Below are 23,223 nucleotides of genomic sequence, written 5' to 3' on the forward strand. Positions count from 1 at the left end.
TTTTTTAAAACAAATTTTCCATTTTTTCTTTATTTGCAAATCAGACCAGAAAATTGAAAAAATCGGAAAATTGTTTCCAATTTCTCAGGTTCAGCAGCACCTAACAGAAAATATAATCTAACAGAAATAGAAAACTCCTGAAAAATTGGAGAAGTCACTATCTAGTTTTTCACTTGAGTTTGGGAAATGGCTTGGGTGAGCACTCTAACCCTGTATATATGCAAATGAACATTTGGAGTAACATCCGTAAGAGTTGAAATACCATAGGCAATATTAAAGTTTATATACATAACTTATGACATCTAGGCAATTTAAATGAATGAAAGCTAGATTTTGATACATGTTGGCACTGCGGATGTGACAATTTATTCGCATGGTATGGAAATGCCCAAAATTAGACATTGGTCTATCATTTAAAATAGTACCTACTATTGATGGGGTAAATATACCTCTGGTTCAAAATATATGGATCCTTAAGTGTCTAGATGAGAATCTTGAAGCAAAAATCAGGGGGAATACCAATCACTTGCATGAATGCTAACCAAGCATTAGTGACCAGAGGTAGATAGTCCAAGGGTCAGATAGTACAAGTTCTGTCAAGTCCTCACCCTGGCCTGCACTGTAGCCGACAGGACCAGCCCTGCCTACCTACAGGACATAATTCAACCCTACACAACGTCAGCTCAACAGCTTGCACTCCCTGCCATCTGGGTGAATGGTTCTCGCTCGTCCCGACCACGGAGCTTCTCTACCCTTGCTCCCCAGTGGTGGAACGAACTCTCCATTCCTCTACGAACCACTCGGTCCCTGCCCACTTTCAGCCGTGGTCTGACGACGCAGCTCTTCAGACTGTACCTGGACTAATACTGCTCTGCAGGGCACGCCCAATTTAGGATCGCTCTTATCACTTGTATCCTTGTATCTTGATCCTCTAACACTTTCATGTTACACTTGTATTTTAATCTTGGTGTTGCAGCTCGTCGTCATGCCTCCATCTAGTTTGACTTACCCTAACTTTCCGACCTAGCCCATGCTTACTGTGTGAACTGGATTTGATGTTCACGGCTATGGATAACGGTTACATAATGAGTCGTAATGAGCAGTTTTGTAGTTGTTCCAATGACCTTTGGTATGCTAAGCGTCTGCCAAATAAATGAAATGTTATGTAATGGGTTTCTTCCATCCATGAACCCAGCCAGCCAATTTCATTAAAGAAAGAATAAAAATACATACACATATATACACCCATCAGAGCTGCAAATGAACCCATGTGAGCAAAGCTTGTCTGCTAGCCAAAATGAAGCGAACTCATCAAAGCAAATTGTGAACTGACACACAGTGAGAACAAATTTAGCAATTTAGTGAGAGTACTCAAATTTGTGTGGTAGAACTAGCATGCTTAATCATAAAAAAGCAAAGCATCCTACTGTCACCAGAATGACATGAATGTTGTCATCTTAAAAGTCAGCTTTAACCTAATTTGTTCCGAGATGCGACCCCCAGCGTCCCGAGGTAATTATAGAGAGGGACTGCAAATTGACTGTGAAAGATTTACTTACATTTTGTATGGTAATTCTGAATTCAATAAGCATTTCATACATTCAAGTTTAGTCTACTCTCATTTCTGCTTGGTAGCTTCAGGTACAGCCCCTACTACCCCCTTTCCCAAAACGTATGGCTGTATGTGAATTCCAGTAGAAAACATAAGTATCCAATTACTGCAGAATTTGTTATTTACATGCATCATGTATCTGCAGGTCTACTGCTTGACCCGTAATTAATAAACAAGCACTCTGTACAACACTATCCCATTAAAATACAATAATTGGGGAAAATAAGGTTCCATAAAAAGGTTTAATAAAAAAAAAAACATGTACTGCAACTAGAAAAAGACAATCTATTTTACAGCACTTTACATATAAATATATAAACACAAAGGACATTGTATTAAAACAGAAAAAGCAGTACAAAACATTTGCTTTTAAGGCCCTCCATAACAGTATAAGTTGATGTTGCTTGGCACCGCTTCCTGGAAAAAGCAACAGTGCGTGAGCGCAGTGCCCCCTGATCAATATTGCCACTCCACTTCCAGGACGTGCCTTTGAACACAAATAGCCTTGTTACAGCTAAGCAGGTGAAGGAGCTTTTTAGTTGGTTCGTTCATATTCACAGGGGGGAATTCCAAAAAAAATAAAAATGAGACAGCACCAGAACGAGAGGCAGACACACAAGACCCCAGAACGAAATCATGAACTGGGGCTAGCTGGGAAATGCAAATTTTAAAACAAAGCGGACTCGGAGGCATTTTGTTCACGGTACAAATTAGACTGTAATCCAATTTAAATGACTCCAAACTGGCCTCTCACTTATTCAAATAAGAAATAAATATGTAACACAGGTTTTGTGGTACCTAAAAAAAAAAATAATAATAATAACAATAATAAATGTCAAACATATCAAAGAAACACAAATACACAAGATGAGTATAACTTGCACAGTGCCGCTGTGGCAAACATTTGCAATTTTGACTATATTTTTTAGCTTAAAAATTGTAAATCATTATGGCTGGTCTTTTTTGATAAACCATTAGATAGATTTTAAAAATGAGAACTAAAGACATTAGCATGGATGGCGTGCCTCTCCCTTGTACGTTCACCGGCGTTTCAGCTCTGTGGGATGTCCTATATGGGATGTTACCCCCCCGAGAGGTATCGCTAGGGCCGAGGCACAGATTACAAGCAGGAGAGACACCATATCCTTAGCAACCGCTCGCTGAGGTTCTCTGGGGATGTCAGAGCTTTTCAAATCTGACATCCCTAGAGACCGACAAGCAAGCGGTTGCTAAGATAAGGTGTCCTTCCCGCAGTAACCTGTGCCTCGGCCAGAGCGGTTCCAATAAAGGGGGGTGCGCAGAACCGAAACCCAGGGGAACGCACCAGCACCACGGACACGACCGCAAGCCAAATTTGGCCCGGTAAAAAAAAAAAGGAACTGCGTTCAGTACTGTGCAAAACAAGAACGCTCCCCGTGACCAGGCCCTGCGTACCCTCAAGGGAAAAGAAGAGAGGCGTGTGCATTCACATTGCATAGACTTTGTGAAAGGGTTCTAAAAATGAATGGACATTAAGCAGTAAACAACTGACTGACGGTAAAAAAAAAAAATTCTCAATTCACGTTTTCATATTTCGCTACCGTGCACTTGAGCTTCCGGGCGCTGTCTTGTAAAGCATTACCTGTGTTTTACCCTCCTGAACCTAATCCCCCAGGCCCTCCCTCTCAATTCATTCTCATCCTCCTGCGCCTCGCAGAACACACTCCTGACAAATCACACCTGCTAATGCAACCTCACAGAGCTCATTTAGAACGCCCGCTCCCTTTCTCTAAGGCATCGATGTCCGACATCGTGTCACAAACAGAACGATCGCACAGCGCACGCGTCTTCGTACAGCTTAGCCTGCTTAAAATGCAGCGTTCGTGCCCTGCACGTAGCGAACGAAATGTTTGACCGCTGTTATTAGAGAACTCAACCACAGCTTCCTTCAAACTGACCTGATCCATTCCCTTTTACTCACTTCCCGGAACCTTTCATCAAAACAAATCTTCCATCAGTCACAACAGAACCAGACCCTGCTCCAAAACAGTGCACTTAACTCACAAGACTAATCGAAAGTAAAAGGGTACACACAAGTAACCTGGGATCTAAAGGATGCTTTTTAAGCGCACTTATAAGACTTATTATGGTTGAAACTTCCTTAGTTCTACAAAATATCTACTCAAAATGTATACTTAAAAACTGGAGTGTGTGAGACATCAATATATGAACTGGCCTTAAGAGTTATACTGACAAAGGATAGAGGTTAAGAGGTCTAAAAAAGCAGGACTTCCAGTTAAAACAGGACAAAAATAAAAAGTTAAAAGAAAAAAGGATACCCCCCTTTGTGGCCAAAATTACCCAAAAATAACAGCACAGAAAATGCATCACATTGAACAGGGTCAATCAACACGTCTTAGACAGGACCTCATTAACCTACCTACATGCAAGACATCTTGTTATTAAGCATTCAAAAACACAAAAATAAGTAGTCTGCTTTTGTAAACATGCCAAGTTTAAATACCAAAGGAATTAAGATATTAATGCTTTCAATGGCATATATCTATATGACCCTCAAAAAGCAAAATGATTCTTTTTAAAATCAGCTGCATCTGGTACTGTACACGTATATGAGAACAGTTTTCTAAACTGTTCATGGGAACAGCTGGCGCGGTCCTGCCACTATAGACAACTCCTTGACGATGAAGAACCCAGCAATTTAGACGCTAGATCAGGGCTGCCCAACCCTGTTCCTGGAGATCCACCGTCCTGTAGGTTTTCACTCCAACCCGAACAAAGCACACCATATAATTCAACAGCTAGCATCTCACTGAGCTGCTAATTAGTAGAATAAGGAGTGTCAAATCAGGGTTGAATTGAAAACCTAACCTAACATGGATGTTAGATCTCCAGGAACAGGGTTAGACAGCCATGCTCTAGATGAACAGGCAGCTATGTGAGAATATCAATAAAAGTACAATATTTCAGAAACATTTCTCCACTTAAAGGAAAAGTAGCCTTTGTTAGACTCAAAATACAGCCCACCATCACAGTTATGTAAAGACTAAAACATATACATATACACAGATATTAAGAATGGCTCCTTTGTCTAGTGGTCTTTGTCCATTTTGAAGTTTGTTCAAGTGATTGCTGGAAAAGGGCCTAAAGCAACTGAAACGGTTATCTCCCAAAAAGCTACTGCACACAATATTTTTTTTAGCTTTGAGAAACAAGCTTAAGCAAGAGTTTCACTTGTTGTTTAGAACAGTCTGCATATTTTTCGTTTGAGCTGCCAACACTGCAAAAAAAATAAAAATAAAATAAAAACAAAAAAAGGGAAAACTCAACTCAAATTTGTACCTTGAAGCTAAGGAAAAATGTGCACCATGTTGTGAACCAACACCCTTAGTTGCAAAGACATTGATCGCAACCTGGGGCTATCCGTTTCCGCTGGTTTGGGCCACCATTCGCTAAGCTTGTCACAGCTTTCACAGTCAAAGAAAAACTATATTTAAACATTTAGGACAGGGCCGACCAATTCCCAGTGCTAAACTGTGGACTCCTGCGATGGTGAAAAGCACACTCTTGTGAGGTTGGAGACCTGGAGACAAACAGATACAGATTAGAGTAACAACTCAACATGAACTACTACGCACATTCCAAACCATGTACTTTTACTTCAAACAGGGGCAAGAAAATAGTATTCAGGCTACGCAAATACAATGGGGTAAGCACCACAAAATTATCAGTGTTGTAACAAAGTGAAATATCCTGTTAAGGACAGGTTAGGACACCGGTACCTTTTCCATGTTTAGTATCACATCAGAAGCCTTGGGACACACTGATTTCAAAAAGACAGGAGAAACCAGAGCTACCTATAATGGCAAAAGAAGATTTTCAGGTCATAGAGGTCAATTTAGAGGGGAAAAAAGTTCAGAAAGTATATACGTGGTAGTATCATTTATTATTTCAATGAATAACAATCATCTGGGGGCAGTGGGGGGAAATGATCTCTCTCACCATTACTCTTTCATTATTTCTTGTGAAAAAGACAATTTCTGCCTTCAAAGCATACTGTGCAGGATTTTTACCTTGAAAATATTATACAATAACCATGCTCAGTCATATCTGTGATGCACAGGCATCATAGATATGTGCTCCTCTGCCTGCATTTCTTCTTCTAAGATGTATTCCCGGACATTTCCGGGCTTGACGGTCTTTTCAGTGTGTGGAGGGGTGGGTGTGGCTACAGAGCCAACAGGGTGGGATCAGGTTTCAGTGGAGCGTAGCGTTAGCTAGCTAGCTACTGCAATAGCAGCAGGGAAGATGGCAGGGCTTGATCAAAAATCAGAGTCAACCTCAGTTTTGGATTTTGGTGATAGACATCAAAAAACAGAAATATAAATTTTAAAAAACGATAAAAAAAAGTAACATTTATATTTATAGATATATAAAAACGTAGATGTGGGTGCGCGTTGAGGACGGAGGAGACTGTTATAAACATAAGACCGGAAGGCTAAAAATCCTGCATAGTATGCCTTTAATTATTACACAAACGGCCTCGGCAGGGAGACAGAACTTACGCTCCCTTGACTGTTTTCCTTCCCCCTTTTCTCCGCATTGCTGGCCCCCTCCAAAGAAACAATCCTGCCTCTCTTCTCCATGGCAACCTGGTTCCCCAAAACCTTCCTCTGTTCCAGGGAGAGCACAGAGAGCACATGAGATGGGGGCAGAGTCCGTGGTAGTCAAGGGCAGCCGCGCTGCATAGTCACAGCTGCAATGCAATGCGTGTGCGAGTGAAAGACTCAAATCTCTCTCACGCGATCCCAGTGGGCAACACCATGACTAAATCGAACATTTTTGATTTTATCCGGGCTGGTCTGTGCATAATCCCGTGGTTTGCGCTGGTCCAAAGTGTCCAATCGCAACGGGAATTTCAATAGCCAATGAAAATTGAATTTGCAACAGAGGAAGGAAGAAGGGGAAAATACAGAAGTAAACACAAGATTCAAAATGGGCTATGGCTGAGCCAAATAATCTGGAGTTCCAAAAACGAGGAGCGACTGGTGGATTTGTGGCAGACTCATAAATGTTTGTATGATGTCAACACGCAAGCTGTGAGGGCTCCATTTTTATTTTGGTTTCAAAATATGGCAGGAAAAAATAAGAAAGCGTATCACAAAAAAATCATGTGTAAGAACTTCTCTCTGTCTTTAGATTTGTGCCACTCAAAAACAGCCTTCGTTATGTGTGTCAAATACAACAGAAGAGACTGAAAATTTTAGCAGTCTTTCCTCTGGACCAACTAGGAAAACAAATTACCAGTGCCACCACAGGGTCACAGAACTGAAGGTGGCTGCATTTAGACAAGACATAAATCAAAGGATCTTGCCCACTGCGGTCATTAAAGATCCTGTTTAAAAGAGAGCGTGTTACCTCGTCTCCTGGCAAAAGTCCCTATCGCCTCACTCAATCTGGCCACCAGATCATTCCCTCATTCAACTAGTTTAATAGTTCCCCCCCCTCTCCGCCTCAGCTGTAGCAGGACTGTGATGCCAACCTTGATGAGCCCTCCGAAAGACCGCGAGCGAGCGTGCTTCTTGCTGGGCGGAGTCTGGCTCTCACTCACTGGGGTTCCTGGCGTGGACTGCTTCGCAAACTAGAAACGCAAGTCGCAGTTAGCACCGCAATAGCACCGAAACATCACCGAACCACAAGATAACCCTTGCAACAATCTAGATGTCAATTTTCACCTCTCCAGTTAATTAGAAATGAACGCAAACTTCACACGTTACATTACAGGCATCTGGCAGACGCTCTTATCCAGAGCGACGTACAACAAAGTGTATAACCGACACAAGACTGTAGGTAGTCAGAAGCTGGTTTTTTTAAACTACCGTTTAATCAGAAATAGCAGACATCAATCTATTGGCCTCTTCTAGCTCTCTCCAGTTCTCCTTTACCTGGCGAATGAGTTTCTTCTTCTTGGCAGAGTCGGGCATATTGTTGTTGACATGGCGGAAGAGCTCTTTCAGGGCCTCCTCGGTGTGGTGCTGGGTCGACCCCGTGTCCGGGCAGACCCTCTTCTGCGGGACAGTGTTCCCCGCAGGCGGCAGGTCCAGATCGTCCTGAAACAGAGAGCCAGACATTTCAAATAATTAATTAACAAACAAATAATTAAAAACGCTGATGGACCAACAACAAAAAAAAATAGTGTCGGTTGCATCTAAGATGAACGCAGAACAAAAAAAGACAGTTGACCTTTGACTGAAGAATCTTTGATCCTGAGAACTGCAGCCTGGCGTAGTCCCTGATGTAAGGGGGAGCCTGCAGAGAACACAGATGAGAGTATTTGAACCCCCCGTTTGATGTTTCACGACCCGCACATGCACACGTACAAACTGGTTTGAACCCGAAACAGCAGGAAAACCCAGTCGGGATGCTTTCTGCTAAACGAGTACAACACAAAGCTAACAAAAAAAAAATACTGTTTAAAAAAACCTACAATCAAGTAAGGAAACCTCAACGTGGATCCAACGCGTGCTTCACAATCATTAGCCTACAGGATTCTAAAAGCCCTCGCTATAAAAGCATAGCCATTATGGAATAATGAGCAGGCTTCAGAGCGGCCCTTTGTGTTCTCCTACGTCCAGCCGTTTCCTAAGGATGCTTGGTATGTAGAATCCTATTAATTAAAACATTAAAAATATATGATTACAGAGCAGGGAGAGAGTATAAAAACCACATTCATTTGAAGGATAATTTAATAACTCAAAACCTTTTGCTTCACACGTCAAATGATATTTCCTCCTGTACAGTTCTTTTGCAACACAACTCCATCACACCAGACAGCACTTCAGCAGAAGTGCAGGATCGTTTCCAATAGCATCTGTTGTAAGACAGACGCTATTAAGTGCACTACAAGGCACACAGTGTGCAACAAGCAGGAGAGCGGGCAGCGAATGGACGAGAGGCACTTTCTTTCACTGACGAGAGCTGGCAACCAAGGAGCATTCGAGTAGCTGGAGGGGGGGGGGGGGCAGCGAAAACCCAAAGGACACCTAGCTGAACTTCTCGAACCGTCTCGCTCCACCGTGCCATAACTCCGCGACGTTTTTGGAGATGCGGCGAAGAACTGCATTCCCACCGGGACAGTGTATTCATTCAGGCTTTCCCTAGAACGACCTGGGCTTAATTAGGTAATCTGCCTAGGTTCACTCATGGAACCTCGGCTTAATTAGGTAATCTGCCTAGGTTCACTCATGGAAGTGTTGCAGTGAACAGGGACGCAACAGTATTCAGCTGTCCTTCATGAGCTCATCAAGCACTGGAGCCAAAATGATTTGGCTAATTAAGGAGTTCCAAGCAAAATTGATTTTTTTTTAAATCCAGAAACATATCTGGCCATCCTTGCCCATCTCTACACGAAAACAGTCAGGCCCACTCAATTTTGGCCAGAACACGTCATTTCTTCACACTTTGTTGCTGTGCTATAGCCTAGGGTTCCAGAGTAGCCAGGGGAAATGCTTGTGTTACAGATTTTTTTTCTTGGGTGTTGTTAGAACATAAAAACATCACTGGGATCGATGTAACCAGAAGTCCTGTGATTCGAGACACACCATTCGTTCACACAGTAAAATTCAACATCTGCGTCAGGGAATTTGATTAAATGCAGAGAGTATGGCTAGTTTGGTTTCATAGTGCTGCTGCAGTTACACAGAACACCTTATAGAATCCCATGCAAACCACTCTGGTTTCTGGGATTCATGGGAGAGTAGCAAGGCAGAGAAACCACTGCTAACAAAGAGAAACATCAATGCTCATCTCAAATTAGCAAAAAAGCACCTGTACGATTCCCATTGGGACAAAGTTCTATGAACAGATGACACAGCTATAATTATGTCTGGCATAAAGCAAATCTAACATTTCACAGTAAGAACATCATACCAACAGTCAACGCGTTGCGCTGGTGTGATTATGTGGGCATGCTATGTTGTCTTGGGACCTGGATGACTAGCCATTATTGAAGGAACCATGAATTCTGCGCTGCACCAGAAAATTCTTAAGGAGAACATCTGGTCATTTGTCCGTGAGTCGAGGCTGGAGTGTAACTGGGTTATGCATCAAGACAACGATCCAAAACAGAAAAGTAAGTCCATATCGGAATAGCTGAAAATCAACAAAGTTAATGTTTTGGAGTGACCTAGTCAAAGTCCTGACTTGAACCCAATAGAGGTGCTGTGGCAGGACCTGAAACCAGCAGTTCATGCTCAAAAACCTACCAATCTGTCTGAATTAAAGCACTTCCACAAAGAAGAGTGGGCGAACATTTTGCCACAGCGATGATATCAAATTATAGGAAGTGTTTTGTTGCGGTTATTGCTGCTAAAAGTGGTGCAGTCAGTTATTAAGGAGGCAATTACTTTTCACATGAGTGATATGGGTGTTTTTGCACAGCAAGTTTTATGAACATAAATCTGGCCCTAGGTTTGTCATTAAGAGCACCGAACAGCTCATAGAAATTCAGAGGTTGCAATTATGTTTGGAATGAAAACCAGCATGGATAGGGAAGCATCAGGAGAAATTCTACTCAAAAGTACACAAATGGTACTGCTTTATAAAACAAATATTTAAAAGTCAAGAAGAACGTGGTTATTTGAAAATAAGCCTTACCCGGAACAGCTTCTGAGAATGCTTGATCAGGAAAGCCATGCAGTTGTTGAGCTTCTTCAGGTTTTCCTGAAGGTCATTTGTAGTCATCTGTTTTATATATTTTTAATTAAACACAAAAATAGTTCAGTCCCGTCAGATACAAACAGAATATTTGAACACAGGGCCAGCAGGTTCCCAAACTCACCCTTCTGTCTCAAAGAGCACAAAGACAACAAAACTACAGTATTTCTTCTCATCACATTAAAGGTTTGATACCTTTGTGTCATCTCTGCAGAGACCCCTTATATGACTGCATGCATAAATCAGCAGGTAACTGAGTTAGTGAAGGATATTAAGGGTGAAGAGGTTGGAACACCAACTCACCGGCTGTCTACAATTTTTTATGTCAAATCCAGATTTAATTCAAGGATGGTATAGGTCAGGTATGGGTTAAATGAGATTGTTAACCTTATCTCAATATAATTCTACCACTGTCCGTCAGTGAGCTTGAATGGTTGCATTAAAATGTGTTTACAATGTTTCAAACTAATAGCCTAAATGTAATTAACATTTGTTTGATAATCAACAAAAGTTATTGTTCAATTGTAAATCCTGACCCTGGCTACCCTTAATTATTTATCTTTACTAAACAAAATTAGTATTGAACCTGCAAATTGGGTTTCTTTCAGAAGGAGTAAAAAACTTCATAAAAACGTGTGCACCAGTTGGATCAGTGAATTTGGTCAATTTCAAATACCAGCAGAGGGTCTGTAAGAAGTACAAAGTAGGAAGTACAGAGAAAATCATAACACTTACTGAAAGATAATGTCTTGAAGAGTAATTTCCCCCATATTTGTGATACTGTAAGTACGATTTTTTTTTTTAAGTTTGGCTTTTTTTCAACACAGAAAATAGGCAGGTCACACCTATTTCAAATGCCAATCACAAGGCCATAGGACAGGAGTTGAGACACAATGAAAATATCCATTGGAGGCTAATGGACAGCAGATTTGAATAAAACAGGTTTGATGATTTATGATTAAGTGGGCTTAGTCAGAACAGAGATGGGCTTAAAGGGTGCACTGCGTGCTCATTAAGCTCATGCCAGACTACTCTTTCATTTTATTTCCACCATTCTTTAAAAAAAATTGTGGCAGTATATATAAAAAATGAGAGATTTTGGTGGGCTTAATAGCAAAGGTTACCCTAATTAAAGGCTTTTTATCTTCAACAGCCTGCGAGAACGATTTTCTTGTCCACCTGTAAGCTGGATGCCCCATTTTTAAAGAGAACTAATTGAGAATACACTAATATTTATTATACCCATAAAGTGTCCTGGTTCATTATTCCGCAAATAAATAGTTCACCTTGAGTTCTGTCAGCCAAAATGGGGGCATATGTGAAAATTAGTGCCCCGAATGATAGTAGGAACAATTTATTCACAGAGAGCTAAGACACAATATAGCTTGTAAGGGCATGTACTAGAAGCAGACAGCCTTTGGTTGTTGAAAACTAGTTTTTGAAACAGTGCTATATACTCTCTCCTCAGCAGACAAGCTTAGACGGGCCTTCACGGTCAAACAAATGGAACTGGGAGGAAAGCCTACATTTTTTGGCCAGATGGTGTGTGGCATGAACATGATGGCCAGGTTGGAGGCGGACATCTTGTTCTTGTCCTGCTGCTTGGCGGTCTGGTAGAGCAGATCCAGGAGGAGTTTGAGGAGGGTGCGGTTGGCAGAAGGGAGGAGCAGGAAGAGCAGCTGCAGGGCCTCAATCTGGCGCTCCTTGTCTGGCACCGTCGTCTTGTTCCCCCTCTCGTCAAACAGGGTGAGGCCTGACGGCGAAGCACCAATCACAGGGAGGAGAATCAGTCAGCTGGGACGGCCAACAGCAGGTTCAGGAAATGAGGCCTTGTTTATCTTAATTAACTCACATCCACTATGACAGGAGAGTACAATTATCAACAATAACTGCCGCAGAGACATCTGTGGTTAACATCGCTGAGCACTGCTTTGGGAACTAGATGCATTTATAACCTTTATTTAACCGGTTAGTTCAGGTGAGTAAAAGTTTGCAATGAGAGCCTAATATACAACAGGTTGTTAAAATCACACTAGGCAATTTAAAAGAATAATTAATTGTAAATAAATCAATAAGTCACTTCTGGAAACAATTTGTACCATAATTTGAAATTCACACAGAGCTAGCCTGTAGGAAAATAAGCTTGACAGCACCCCCACCCAGCGTCCTCATCTCACTGTGCACCGTCCCGCAGGGGTGACTGTACCTGTGATCTTCAGGTGGGCATGGTAATGGCGGTGAGTTAGCAGTGGCTCGGGAAGCTCTCCCAGGAAGGTCTTGAGCAGGGAGGCCACGTCGTTGGGGTGGTAGTCGCCCGTCTCCAGGTCAATGTCAACCCCGCTGTTCAGCATCTCTCTTAGGGCCTGCTGTCTGATGCTATTCCCAGGAACTCGAAACAGACCCTCCACATGCAGGTCTGCAAAGAAAAGAAGAAAAAAAACACTCCGGTCTTTGGAACAAACAAACAAAAGAAATGGCACCTTCACGCAGTAGCCAACAACCAAAATAACTGTTTAAGTGCATCAGCAAGTGAAGAAAAGAGGAAAAAAATTATTTTTAATTAGCCAATGGAACACACATATACACAAAACGCAAGAAAACAGAAAGCACGGGCGGGCATAAGAGGTCTGTCGTATGACAAATATCATAGAGATGACAAGCATAGAATGTGAAGAACAACTCACTTCTGCTTAAGTACTCGATGAGCTGGTATATTTGAGCGATTCCTTCCTCAGTTAGAGGCATCCCAAAGACGACTCCCTTATCTATGAATAACAACAAAAAAAAAAGGTTATTCCATGGAATAATTTTCTAAAATGAATCCACTAAATGCCAGGTGTATCCAGGTGGAAAATCCAAAAGAAACAATATTGCAAATAATTATTTGAAGAATAATCAGGTAGTCTCCACATCTACGACCTCCGGAAACATAATATGCCTGTACAAGCTGCTTTGGAATGACATTAAGTGTATTTGCTGGATTTCAAACAACAAGCCCTATAATGCTCCCATACCAGCCACTGTAAAGCCAGCTGGTCATCAGAAACTTCTATAAATATGCAAAATATCCTTCATTGCACATGAAAACTGTCTAGGCCAAACAAAACTAAGCTAAGCATGTGAATGTACACTTACCTTTGCGCTTGAGTAAGTTCCGGAAGAATCCACCAGTGCTGGGCACCTTGGGGTCAACCTCACCCTGGAGTTGGGCAAACTCTGTCCCCGGCAGGTCGATGAGTCGAGTGATGTTGCTAAGCACCAGCTCGGTGAAAATATCTGGCTTCTCATGCCGCAGCTTCTCCACAAAAAAATCTGGGTTGAAGATGATTGGTTGGCGTCCACGCGAACCTGTCTCCTGGCCAATCACCACATTGCCCACTGTTCCCCTGTCAGAGAGAGAGCGACAGAGAGATCCATTTGGTTCAGCTGCACAACCACTCAGCAGGGTGCGATCCAACTCTGGAGAGATTCGGGCAGAAAGCATTCAAGAGTGTGAGATGAGCCCATCTAGATGATACAATGGTAATAGTGTGTGCATATGGATCAAGACGGGGAAGATATTGGGTTACAAGGAAGAGCAAGATATTTTGCTCATCAGACACCGTTAGCCTCTGAGCCAATCCTATTGGCCTAGAGTCCATTGCTATTCAAATGGAAGCTTCGGGACAAAATGCTGTGCTCAAAAGACAGACGGTCAAGTTCACCAAGAATAAGAAAAAGTCTTTTTTTTTATTTTTTTTTTATTGTGCCTCTGTCTGAATCTGCAGGGTCAGCACACCCCATTATTGGCAGAATAAACAATGTGTATGCATATTTTAAGAAGGAATCTACTTTGATGTACACTCATAAAAGACATCTTATGCTTAGCTTTATAAAAAGTCCATGGAACATATCTGGCACCACCAATATAATCAAGCACCCAGGGAAAGGTAGTTGTAGAACCCTGATCCAGACACTCATCCAAGGGGCACTTAGGCCTATAACTTCAATTTCTGTGGATGACTGCATGTTCAATCTTGTTTAATGGTGGTGACAGAAACAAACAAGCATGGAACCGTCCAGACCCATGGCGCAACTCACTTCACTGACACATTTTAGCTGGCACCACCTGCGCATGCGTCCAACTAAACGTCTGTGAGTGAGTGACCACAATTTGCCATGCACAGCCCATGAGGCAGTACTGCCTGCCCGCCGTTGGAAAAACAGTTTGTTTAAGTATCTTGATAAATAAGTTTAAATGAAACAACTGGCCAAACGAAATCCATTGCTGTGAAGCAGGTAACCAATAACCTGACAGCAACTTCAAGACTCCATCATTGTATCATCTCTATTATCTTATGTGAATTAACTGTCATTAACTGTCAAGCATTCACTGCCTAGCTAATGTTAGTGTTTTTTTTTTATGTCTGGATATTACTGGAGAAGGAGTACAGCCGCGTCTGCACCCAAAAGGAAACAATTGGCTAGCAATACTTAATCAGCTGCCAAAGTTGGCTGCTAGCTAGCTAGACATTTGCCATACCAAATCTCCAACATACAGTGTCATCGACATTACATAGCTAGTTGGCAAAGACACCGACTAGCAAGCAAACCAAACAGCCTGATAACAAATTCACCGTACCTTGTTAGCCAGGATGTCAGTAAGCATAACGTAGCTGGCTAGTTTGCTTTTAAGTCAGCAACTGCATGATGACCAACGTTTTACATGGTACTAGTTGTTAGTATTGTTCGACGTAACGTTTTTTTTAAACCATGAAACAGCACCATGCTAGCGAATGGTTTTTCTATATTTTGATGAAAGTTAACGTAATACTCGTAGCACGAATGACCAGCACTAGACTAGTTCGCTAACCACCAAATCGTGTCAATGAGAACTGCCGTTGGTAATCTACGAGGCATGTCATTATAAATATCCAACAATATTACTTTCGGAAGCACTATCCGCTCCGCTCAACTGTGAATTAATACTTCAGTTCACCTTAAAATTGTTTGCATTTATCATGTTTTTACTGATACCTTCTATTTTGTTTGTTTCCATCGGCTTCTTTCTCGGCCGCCATGTTCCGTTTGAATCCTCCGCGACACCTCCGTAGCCCCACCTACGATGTCCTCGATTGGTCAGTGAATTTGGATGGGCGTGGAGTTTAGAGCAAGTTGTCACTCTTCGCTGTCTGATTGGTTTGTTTAAATTCATATTAAGCCAATTCTACTGCGTTAACCCAAACAAACAAAACACATTCCGGAAACATCTTCAAAATATAAATTATGAATAATTTCATAAAAAGGTTATTGAAGCCTCTTTAGAAAATGGAAATAAGTATTCGTATAATTTCTCTTCATAATATTAGGTCTGATCAGGAAAGTGCGATTTCATTTTCAGTCAGCAGCTTTTCATACACAGAATGCCAAGTAGGCTCGACCCGTGCAGTGTTTTTGGCCAGTGAAGATTCTGGTGTATTATTACTGCTATAGCTTCATGTTATATGAATTGCTAGGTTTAAATTGTATACATCAAGCATTTAAATGAGATGTTAGTTTTCTTTTGTATACAAATAGAGTAACCTGACTGTAGAACAATTTTACATTTCTAAAGCTACAGTAGAATCTTGGCACCAATGGCATGCTGTTATTTCACTTTTTAAATTCAAATTAATTTGAACATTTTTAATTCAAAGGATCTGTTATTTCCACCATGAATTGTTCTGAATCTGAATATGCTTTGTCTTCATGTGTTGTGGTAAGAGGTTGGGCTTCTACTACACTGTAATCATTGGATTTCTTTGTTGTGCTACAGATATACAAATACAAATTTACTTCTTCAGGAAAGCTTTGCAATGATATATTTCCACAAGAAATGATATCCAATAAATAAATAAAAATAGATGAGAACCAATCCATTTTATTGAGCGATATACACATTTCAGTACACCACAACACAGACAAACAATCAGCCTTCAATGTTTATTTTTCTTTTTTCTACAAACAAGTTTCTGTTTGAGTTTTTAACCCAGTGAAACGGCACCAATTATAATATAAAAATATATTTAATCAGAAAGTGAATGTGTGATTCACTCAGAAGAAAAAGAAAGCAAATGACATAATGAAAATTTCAGGTTAAGACATTTATTCATAGGCAGTAATTTTGCTATTCAATACATTCGTGGCATAGCAACTCCACTGAGCTAAATAAACCAAGATCTTAGCTTTCACAATAAAAGTTCAAGAGGGGAGAAAACCGCACACTAGCAATTGTCTGGTACACCACAAAAAAACTCACTAAAGAATATACCCTTCAGTTTCGTTCCTATGTTACATCCAAACAAAAGTATTTATTTTTTGATTATTCATAAACTTCACCGATATGACTTTTAAAGGACACTGCCTCCACATCCAGCATCTTGTGGTAGGACCCCAAACAAGTGAGAGCCAATACGTTAGATGACATAAGTCCTCGCTATACGACCTCACATGGCCACAAATATGTATAGCAGTATAAACACAAAACCAGTGAGTTAATATTTAAATTAATTTTATTTTTATGAGTCCAGGAAAGCATGAAGTGCAGTGGCTCAGCCAAAGGGAAATATAGTTGGAAATACAGTATTTGGAAATGCAGCTGATGCACTGCCACCAATTACATCACATCACATGACTGGCATTTATCGACATACACAACTTTTTGCATTGCATCCAGTTATGCTGGATATATACTGAACTGATGCAGGTTGAGTACTTTGTTCAAAGACACAATGGCAGTGTCATACCTGGGAATCAAACCTGTGACCTTTTGGTTACCAGACCAGTTCCAGTTATTATACTACACTGCTGCCTCATGTATGGGGGGATATGTGCGGTCGTAGGTATAGATTAGGGCGGGACCTGCTGCAGGACATGCGTGGGGTCCACACACTCCTCCAGGGTCAGGCTGCGCAGGGACAGCTGCTGGTGATCGGTGTTGCGCGGCCTTAGCCCCGCGTGTTCGGCCGTGTCGCGACCAGACACGCTCACGGTCCTCGAGGAGGTCCGGCTCAGCTTCCTCCGAGCCGTCCATCCCCACCTCCTCCAGAAGGGCCCAGGCCAGCGCACGTGCAGGGAGCCCAGGGTCTTCCAGCAGGCCCCGCGGAAGGTGTCGGAGGAGATGCAGAAGAGGATGGGGTCCAGGGCGCTGTTGACGTACCAGAGTGGCAGGGAGAGGTAAGACTTGAGCACCGTGTAAACCGCGAGGACCGTGTCTGACCACACTTGGACATACACCTGCATGAGCGAAGAGGCCATGTCGGGGAAGTTGCACACAAAGAAGGCCACCACCACTGCACCTGCACAAGGAATAATAAGCATGAGATGTTCCAGTTATTTCCTCTTCCTTGAAACTGTAAGGAATCCTCTTTTCTAATACAAGTCTTTGAAAATTGGATTGGTATCATTATATGTATGTAATGCCATGTTTAACAAAAAATGTGCACACGAATGGACAACACAAATGCTAAACAAGTATATGATCTGCCACCCATGCTGATAGTAAAACACTCAAAATGTGTATTTGGAACTCCCTTTTGTGATGTTCGACAGATTAAGGGCAAATGAACATTGAGCTGAATGTACCGACATTCTCTGTGCTACATTTTGTTATTGTACCTTAGACTCTAACTGGTGACTAAAGTGTGTCACCTTGTCAGGGAATAATTATAACTGCAACAATAACTTCTATAGCTGCTTTTAGGGGGCTTACTTTTGGGACGTTTAAGAGAGGAAACTGCCAACATGAAATATAACATTTTTAAATTATAGAGCCTGTCAAACTGACAAACTGTAATGATGCCCATAAGACCCCTTTGGAGGAACATTAGGTCTCACCCATGAGTCGCAGGGCCCGCCTCTCGTAGACAAGCAGCTTCCCGCTCTCGGGACGGGGGGAGGGCTGGCCCTGGCCAGCCGCCACCCTCCTGGTGAGCCCCATGGCCTTCCTCTGGCGGCTGTTCCTCAGCAGGTGGGAGAGGATGAGGAGGGAGAGGATCATTATGGCCAGCAGAGGCACCAGGAAGCAGAGCACGGCCCTCATCAGGAGCACGGACCGGTAAATCGGGTAGGGCTCCGTTTCCGTCACCTCGCACATGGTGGACACCCGGAAGGCCTCCTCCGCCGTGGTGGCGGTGTAGTCCAGGATGCAGGCCCGGGCCTTTCCATACACCAGGGCGAAGGGCAACGAGGAGGCCAGGGACAGGAGCCAGACCGCGGCCAGCAGGCGGGGCAGGTGCGCCCTCTGCAGACTGGAGACGGACCACATGGTGTGACAGATGGCCATGTAGCGCTCGGCGGTGAAGGCCAGGATGGTCCAGCTGGTGGTGGCACAGTACATCTGACGGATCATGAAGTAGACCTTACAGAGGGGCTCCCCCAGACGCCAGGGGTAGCTTTCCCAGTAGTAGCGATAGAGGGTGACTGGCACGGTGAGCAGCTGCAGGATGTCGGACAGCACTAGGCTAAGCAAGTAGGGCCAGATGGCACTGGCCTTCATACGGGCGTTCATCAGCAGCGTCAGGACGCTTATGCCATTGGACGCCACCCCGAAGATGAAGAGCAGGCTGTAGAAGACGGTCATGGGAATGGCGATGTGGTACGGCTCACTCTTTGTGACACCGATGTACAGGTCCGGCTCTGCGCTCGGGCTGACATTACAGGAGAAGGGGGATTGATTCTCTGATTGGTTCATTCTGAAATGGGCAGCTGTGGTGATTGTGTGTCTGTGTGTGAGAGAGAGAGCAAGAGAGAGAGTGTGGGGGGAAGAGAGAGACGGGGGGAGAGAGAGAAAGGGAGAGCGAGAGAGGCTTCCTGTCCAAAGAAACTTTTTTCCAAGATAAAATGGCAGTCTCTCCTTTTGGTAGATAATGGTGTTCACAAGCGATTCTTCTCTCTGTTACCTCTCGATTGAGCGCAAGCCAGAAAGAGCATCAAACGGCACACATTTCATTCAAATCAGTCAGTAATCAACGCCATTCTTTTCTTGTGTGCCACTGCATTGAGGGCATTTCTAAAAAAGGTGAAGAGACCACTGTGAAGTGTTTGTGCTGAAGTCAGGGGTTCGAACAAAACCACCTGAGTGTTCCTTGCATGTTAGACTTGCTGTGAGTACCTCCACACACAAAAGAGAGAGAGAGAGAGAGAGAGCAAGTGAACATTATTGATTTCAAATCCACAATGATAATGCCTCAATAATGTGCTCTCTTTCCTCTTTATAATGTTCCAAACAGCTGATTTTGGTTAGCCTAAAGTTTGGCTTATGTCTCTGACTGTTTTGTTTCTTCTTATTTCTCAGCCTCATAATGGCTTCCTTTTGACTTTCACTAGTGCAACTCTGATCATGTTGACAAATGCCAATAACAGATTCCAAAGGTAATCAAAAGGCTAGAATCAAAACTAGATGCTGAAAACTCTCTTATACTTGCACACACCTGACTAACTAGAAACACCTGTGATGTCATTTGTCCCAAACATTACGATGCCCAGAAATGCGGGGACTATTTATAAAAAGTGCTGTAATTTCTCCATGATGAAAACAAAATATATAAAAATACCATTAAATAAAATAATGTGAACTTTAACCACACATTAATTGTTTTATTACAAATCTACAATTGTGGAGTTCAGAGCCAAATCAAGAAAAAAATATGCCCCCCCCCCCTCCCTTGCAGGGGCCCCAGTGGTAGGCTCCACACTATCCACACACAGGGTTGTAACAGATAATTGAGTGATTAATCAAATAATACATTCGCTGAACAAATACATTTTGGAAGGATCCAGGTTTATTTTTGTGCACACTAAATGTATGATATATTCACTCTAAAACAACTTAGGCAACGAAGAACATAGTGGATATTTCAAACAATGAAGTCATGCGATCACCGGCAGTTTATTTGATCAACAGCACAGCAGAGAATGGCTTGATTTATGGGGGTTGAGTCCAGAGCCCCTTTATAGATGGGGAAAGGGTATTAATATTGACACACTATCCTTTTTCATTGTTTAAACACAATAAAATGTTCACTGTTAAATGTTCACCATTTTGCTTCTGAACAATATTAGGAAGGAAATTTTCTTGCTGCTGTCCCAGAACTGTGTTGTTGTCTTGTGCAAAAAATGTTTTAGTTGTTCAGATGTATTGTACATTTCATGAATTCTGACTTCTCTACTCCCAAACCAGTGGATCATTTCAATGCGGTGTTTGCTTTGTCCTGCAATTAACATGAGATCTGGCCCTAAAGCAGAAGTGGGCAACAAGGGCCAAGTCTGTCTCTGGTTTTCATGTCAACTTCTGGCCTTAATTACTTAATTAGCCCTAACATTTAGACCATCTGACAGTTTAGTGCCTGAATGACAGCCAGAGACTGTTCTTGTGTCTCTATATGAAACCTTTTACTGTGATCTAATCTATGAGTGAACCAGTGTTGGTGTATACAGCCAACTAGCTCATTTAGCCAGAGTAACTGGCTTAAACAAAAACCTGTATACACACTGGCCCTCCAAGACTAGAATAGCCCACCAGTGCCCTAAAAGTCTTATCACAGAACTCCCTGAGGAGTGCCAGCACAGCAGTATTTGGCGAGATGTTCATCCCCAGATCCATGAATATGGAATATAAGTGAGGTATTGGAAATGGTATGACACAGAACCACCAGAACAGCTAAACCATTTTTTGCACAAGACAACAGCACAGTTCTGGGACAGCGGCAAGAAAATTTCCTTCCTAATATTGTTCAGAAGCAAAATGGTACTTGTACGTCTTTTTGTACGTCGCTTTGGATGAAAGCGTCTGCCAAATAAATGAAATGTAATGTAACAGTGGAATACCAATTGCCTCACCTCACTTTACGTGGCTCAGGTGATAGTTTTATTGGTAGGTCTGATATTGCATTTCATAGAAGCACTGTGTAGCAGAACGTTCTGCTTGGACAATGCTTAAAAACCTTTTTCACCAAATCCCATTCATTTGTCAACTTTGGGGAAATCGCTTGCACACATTCCACTCTCCAGTGCCACAATATAGGCATTGCAGTTTAAATGGACTGCACTTGGAATCAGCCCTATGAAGATTTCCTGGTATTCTTTCATTACATGACAAGCATTATCCAATATGACTGCAGACATTTTTGTTGAAATCCACTTCAAAGTCTAAAAGGCATTTCTTGATGCAACCCACAACTAAACAGTAATTTACAGCAGCAAGGTGCACTTTGTCAATAAGGACCACCATCAAATCTGATGTAATTGGTCTTCCTTACAAAACAAATAAAATGTGCAAAACATAATTGTCTGTGCCATCTGTTGACTGGTCTGTGACCACAGACATGCAGTCAGCTGATTTGAGTTCTTCTTTATTACTTTATGTGTATCAGAAGCCTGCTAGAAGAATGCTTGTGCTCAAAATTCATTGGTCAAATGAATTTGTGTGAATAATATCTACCTGCTGCTCAAAGCTCACTTTTGTCCTGCTGACAGATGATTCTCCCTTGCCATTGGTGTTCATATGAGTCTATAGTTGAAGATGTATTGTAAATGTTGGTCTATTGTTGTTTTGTGCAGAATACATTGAATTTGTCTGTGTGCTGTGCACCAGGCAGATATGTTTTTTTTTTACATTTACTTCCCTAGCTCTCCATGTTAGGAAAACAATTTTTTAATGAGGGTCATAATTAAGACCCCACAAGGCTGTTGATTTTAACATCACAGTGGATCACATGCTTTAGAAAAAAATATTGAACCTTGTCATCAAGTACCCTGACATCATACACAGTTCAGATGGTTTACGAGGTATTCATAAGAGTCTGCAAATTTAAGTCATATTAAATATTTGGATATTCACTGCCTTTCAGTTTTTATATGCTTGTAAAATGGCTAAATAGACACAATCTTGCCATATATCTATTAAAATGTTTTACATGTTGTCTTTCATAATCCAGAATGATCACATTACTCTAATTCCAAATATGCAGTATGGGAATTGATACATTACATGTTAAAATGTATATGTTGTGGTTAAAAAAAGTTTAAAATTACGAACAGTAAATGAAAGAAAAAATGATGTTCAATATGAGCAATTTAACAATAAATCCAGTGTGTCAGAAAAGTGCCTTGCCCTTTCTTTCACTGATGCCTGAATTTTCTATTCTGAGTAAGAGAAAAAAACAAGCCTGACTCTGTCCGTAAGTTCTAATTTTCTGCACTCAGCTACCAAGCTTAATTTCAGTGACTGGACTGCAGAAGCAATATCATGCAGGGGCTGAAAGAGTAAAATATGCATTTCTAATCAACATACATGCACTCATCCCTGAGCATCCTACAGCCAAAGAGTCAATGCAAAAAATAACCCCCAGTTTTTCCCCAGCTAAAGCAAGCCTTACAGTTCAACCAGCAATCACTTACTTTGTATGGTGTGCAGAGAAGAGCTGCCAGTGGTCTAGACTGTCTTCCAGGCTCGAGCGTACCTGTGTCTGAGAACTCTCTACCTGCCTCGCTCTGCGTAGCTGTATTGCAGCTAGACCTTGTCCCCCCTGCACTACTTCCCAATCCTCCACCACCACACACACACACGCACACACACACTTTCCTGCTCTCTCTCTCTATTTCTCTCTCTCCCTCTCTCAAAGCATTACAAACATCTTGTGGAATATTTTCCAGTATATTATTTTCTCCACTCATTTTAAAATTAATTTGCTTTGATTTCTGCTAATCGCAATTTCTCTGGCCTCTCTGGCTCCAATGCATTATTGAGTAGCAAAAAATAAAAATCAGTTGTTAGCCTTATTTATTTGTATCTCAATTAAATGCACATCAAACAACATGTCCTTTACACTGCTGGGTGAGGAAGTGAGGATTAAATAAAATATGTTTAATTTCTGAATTTA

At 41.9% G+C, this 23,223-nt stretch overlaps 2 protein-coding genes across 3 annotated transcripts; both read right to left on the bottom strand.

The window, feature by feature from the left end:
- Positions 1-1,835: 1,835 nt before the first annotated feature.
- On the bottom strand, positions 1,836-15,405 carry arhgap19 (Rho GTPase activating protein 19). 2 transcript variants are annotated; one of them, XM_035402051.1, is made up of 12 exons: positions 15,341-15,405; positions 13,460-13,710; positions 13,009-13,089; positions 12,531-12,740; positions 11,851-12,077; positions 10,265-10,351; positions 7,853-7,918; positions 7,555-7,719; positions 7,221-7,250; positions 6,175-6,282; positions 5,392-5,466; positions 1,836-5,192 (listed from the first exon to the last, which is right to left on the bottom strand). In XM_035402051.1, exons 1-12 carry the CDS (start codon positions 15,382-15,384, stop codon positions 5,139-5,141), a joined length of 1,398 nt encoding a protein of 465 aa, XP_035257942.1. In that variant the 5' UTR covers positions 15,385-15,405; the 3' UTR covers positions 1,836-5,138. The 2 variants fall into 2 exon arrangements, with proteins under 2 accessions (XP_035257942.1, XP_035257933.1); XM_035402042.1 differs by having other exon boundaries at positions 7,152-7,250.
- An 895-nt stretch (positions 15,406-16,300) lies between these two features.
- Positions 16,301-22,833, bottom strand: LOC118221650 (neurotensin receptor type 1-like). Its single transcript, XM_035406908.1, has 3 exons — positions 22,742-22,833; positions 18,179-19,454; positions 16,301-17,640 (listed from the first exon to the last, which is right to left on the bottom strand). Exons 2-3 carry the CDS (start codon positions 19,032-19,034, stop codon positions 17,192-17,194), a joined length of 1,305 nt encoding a protein of 434 aa, XP_035262799.1. The 5' UTR covers positions 19,035-19,454; positions 22,742-22,833; the 3' UTR covers positions 16,301-17,191.
- Positions 22,834-23,223: the final 390 nt, after the last annotated feature.

Source organism: Anguilla anguilla, chromosome 2 (assembly GCF_013347855.1).
Source record: "Anguilla anguilla isolate fAngAng1 chromosome 2, fAngAng1.pri, whole genome shotgun sequence".
Classification (NCBI taxonomy): domain Eukaryota; kingdom Metazoa; phylum Chordata; class Actinopteri; order Anguilliformes; family Anguillidae; genus Anguilla; species Anguilla anguilla.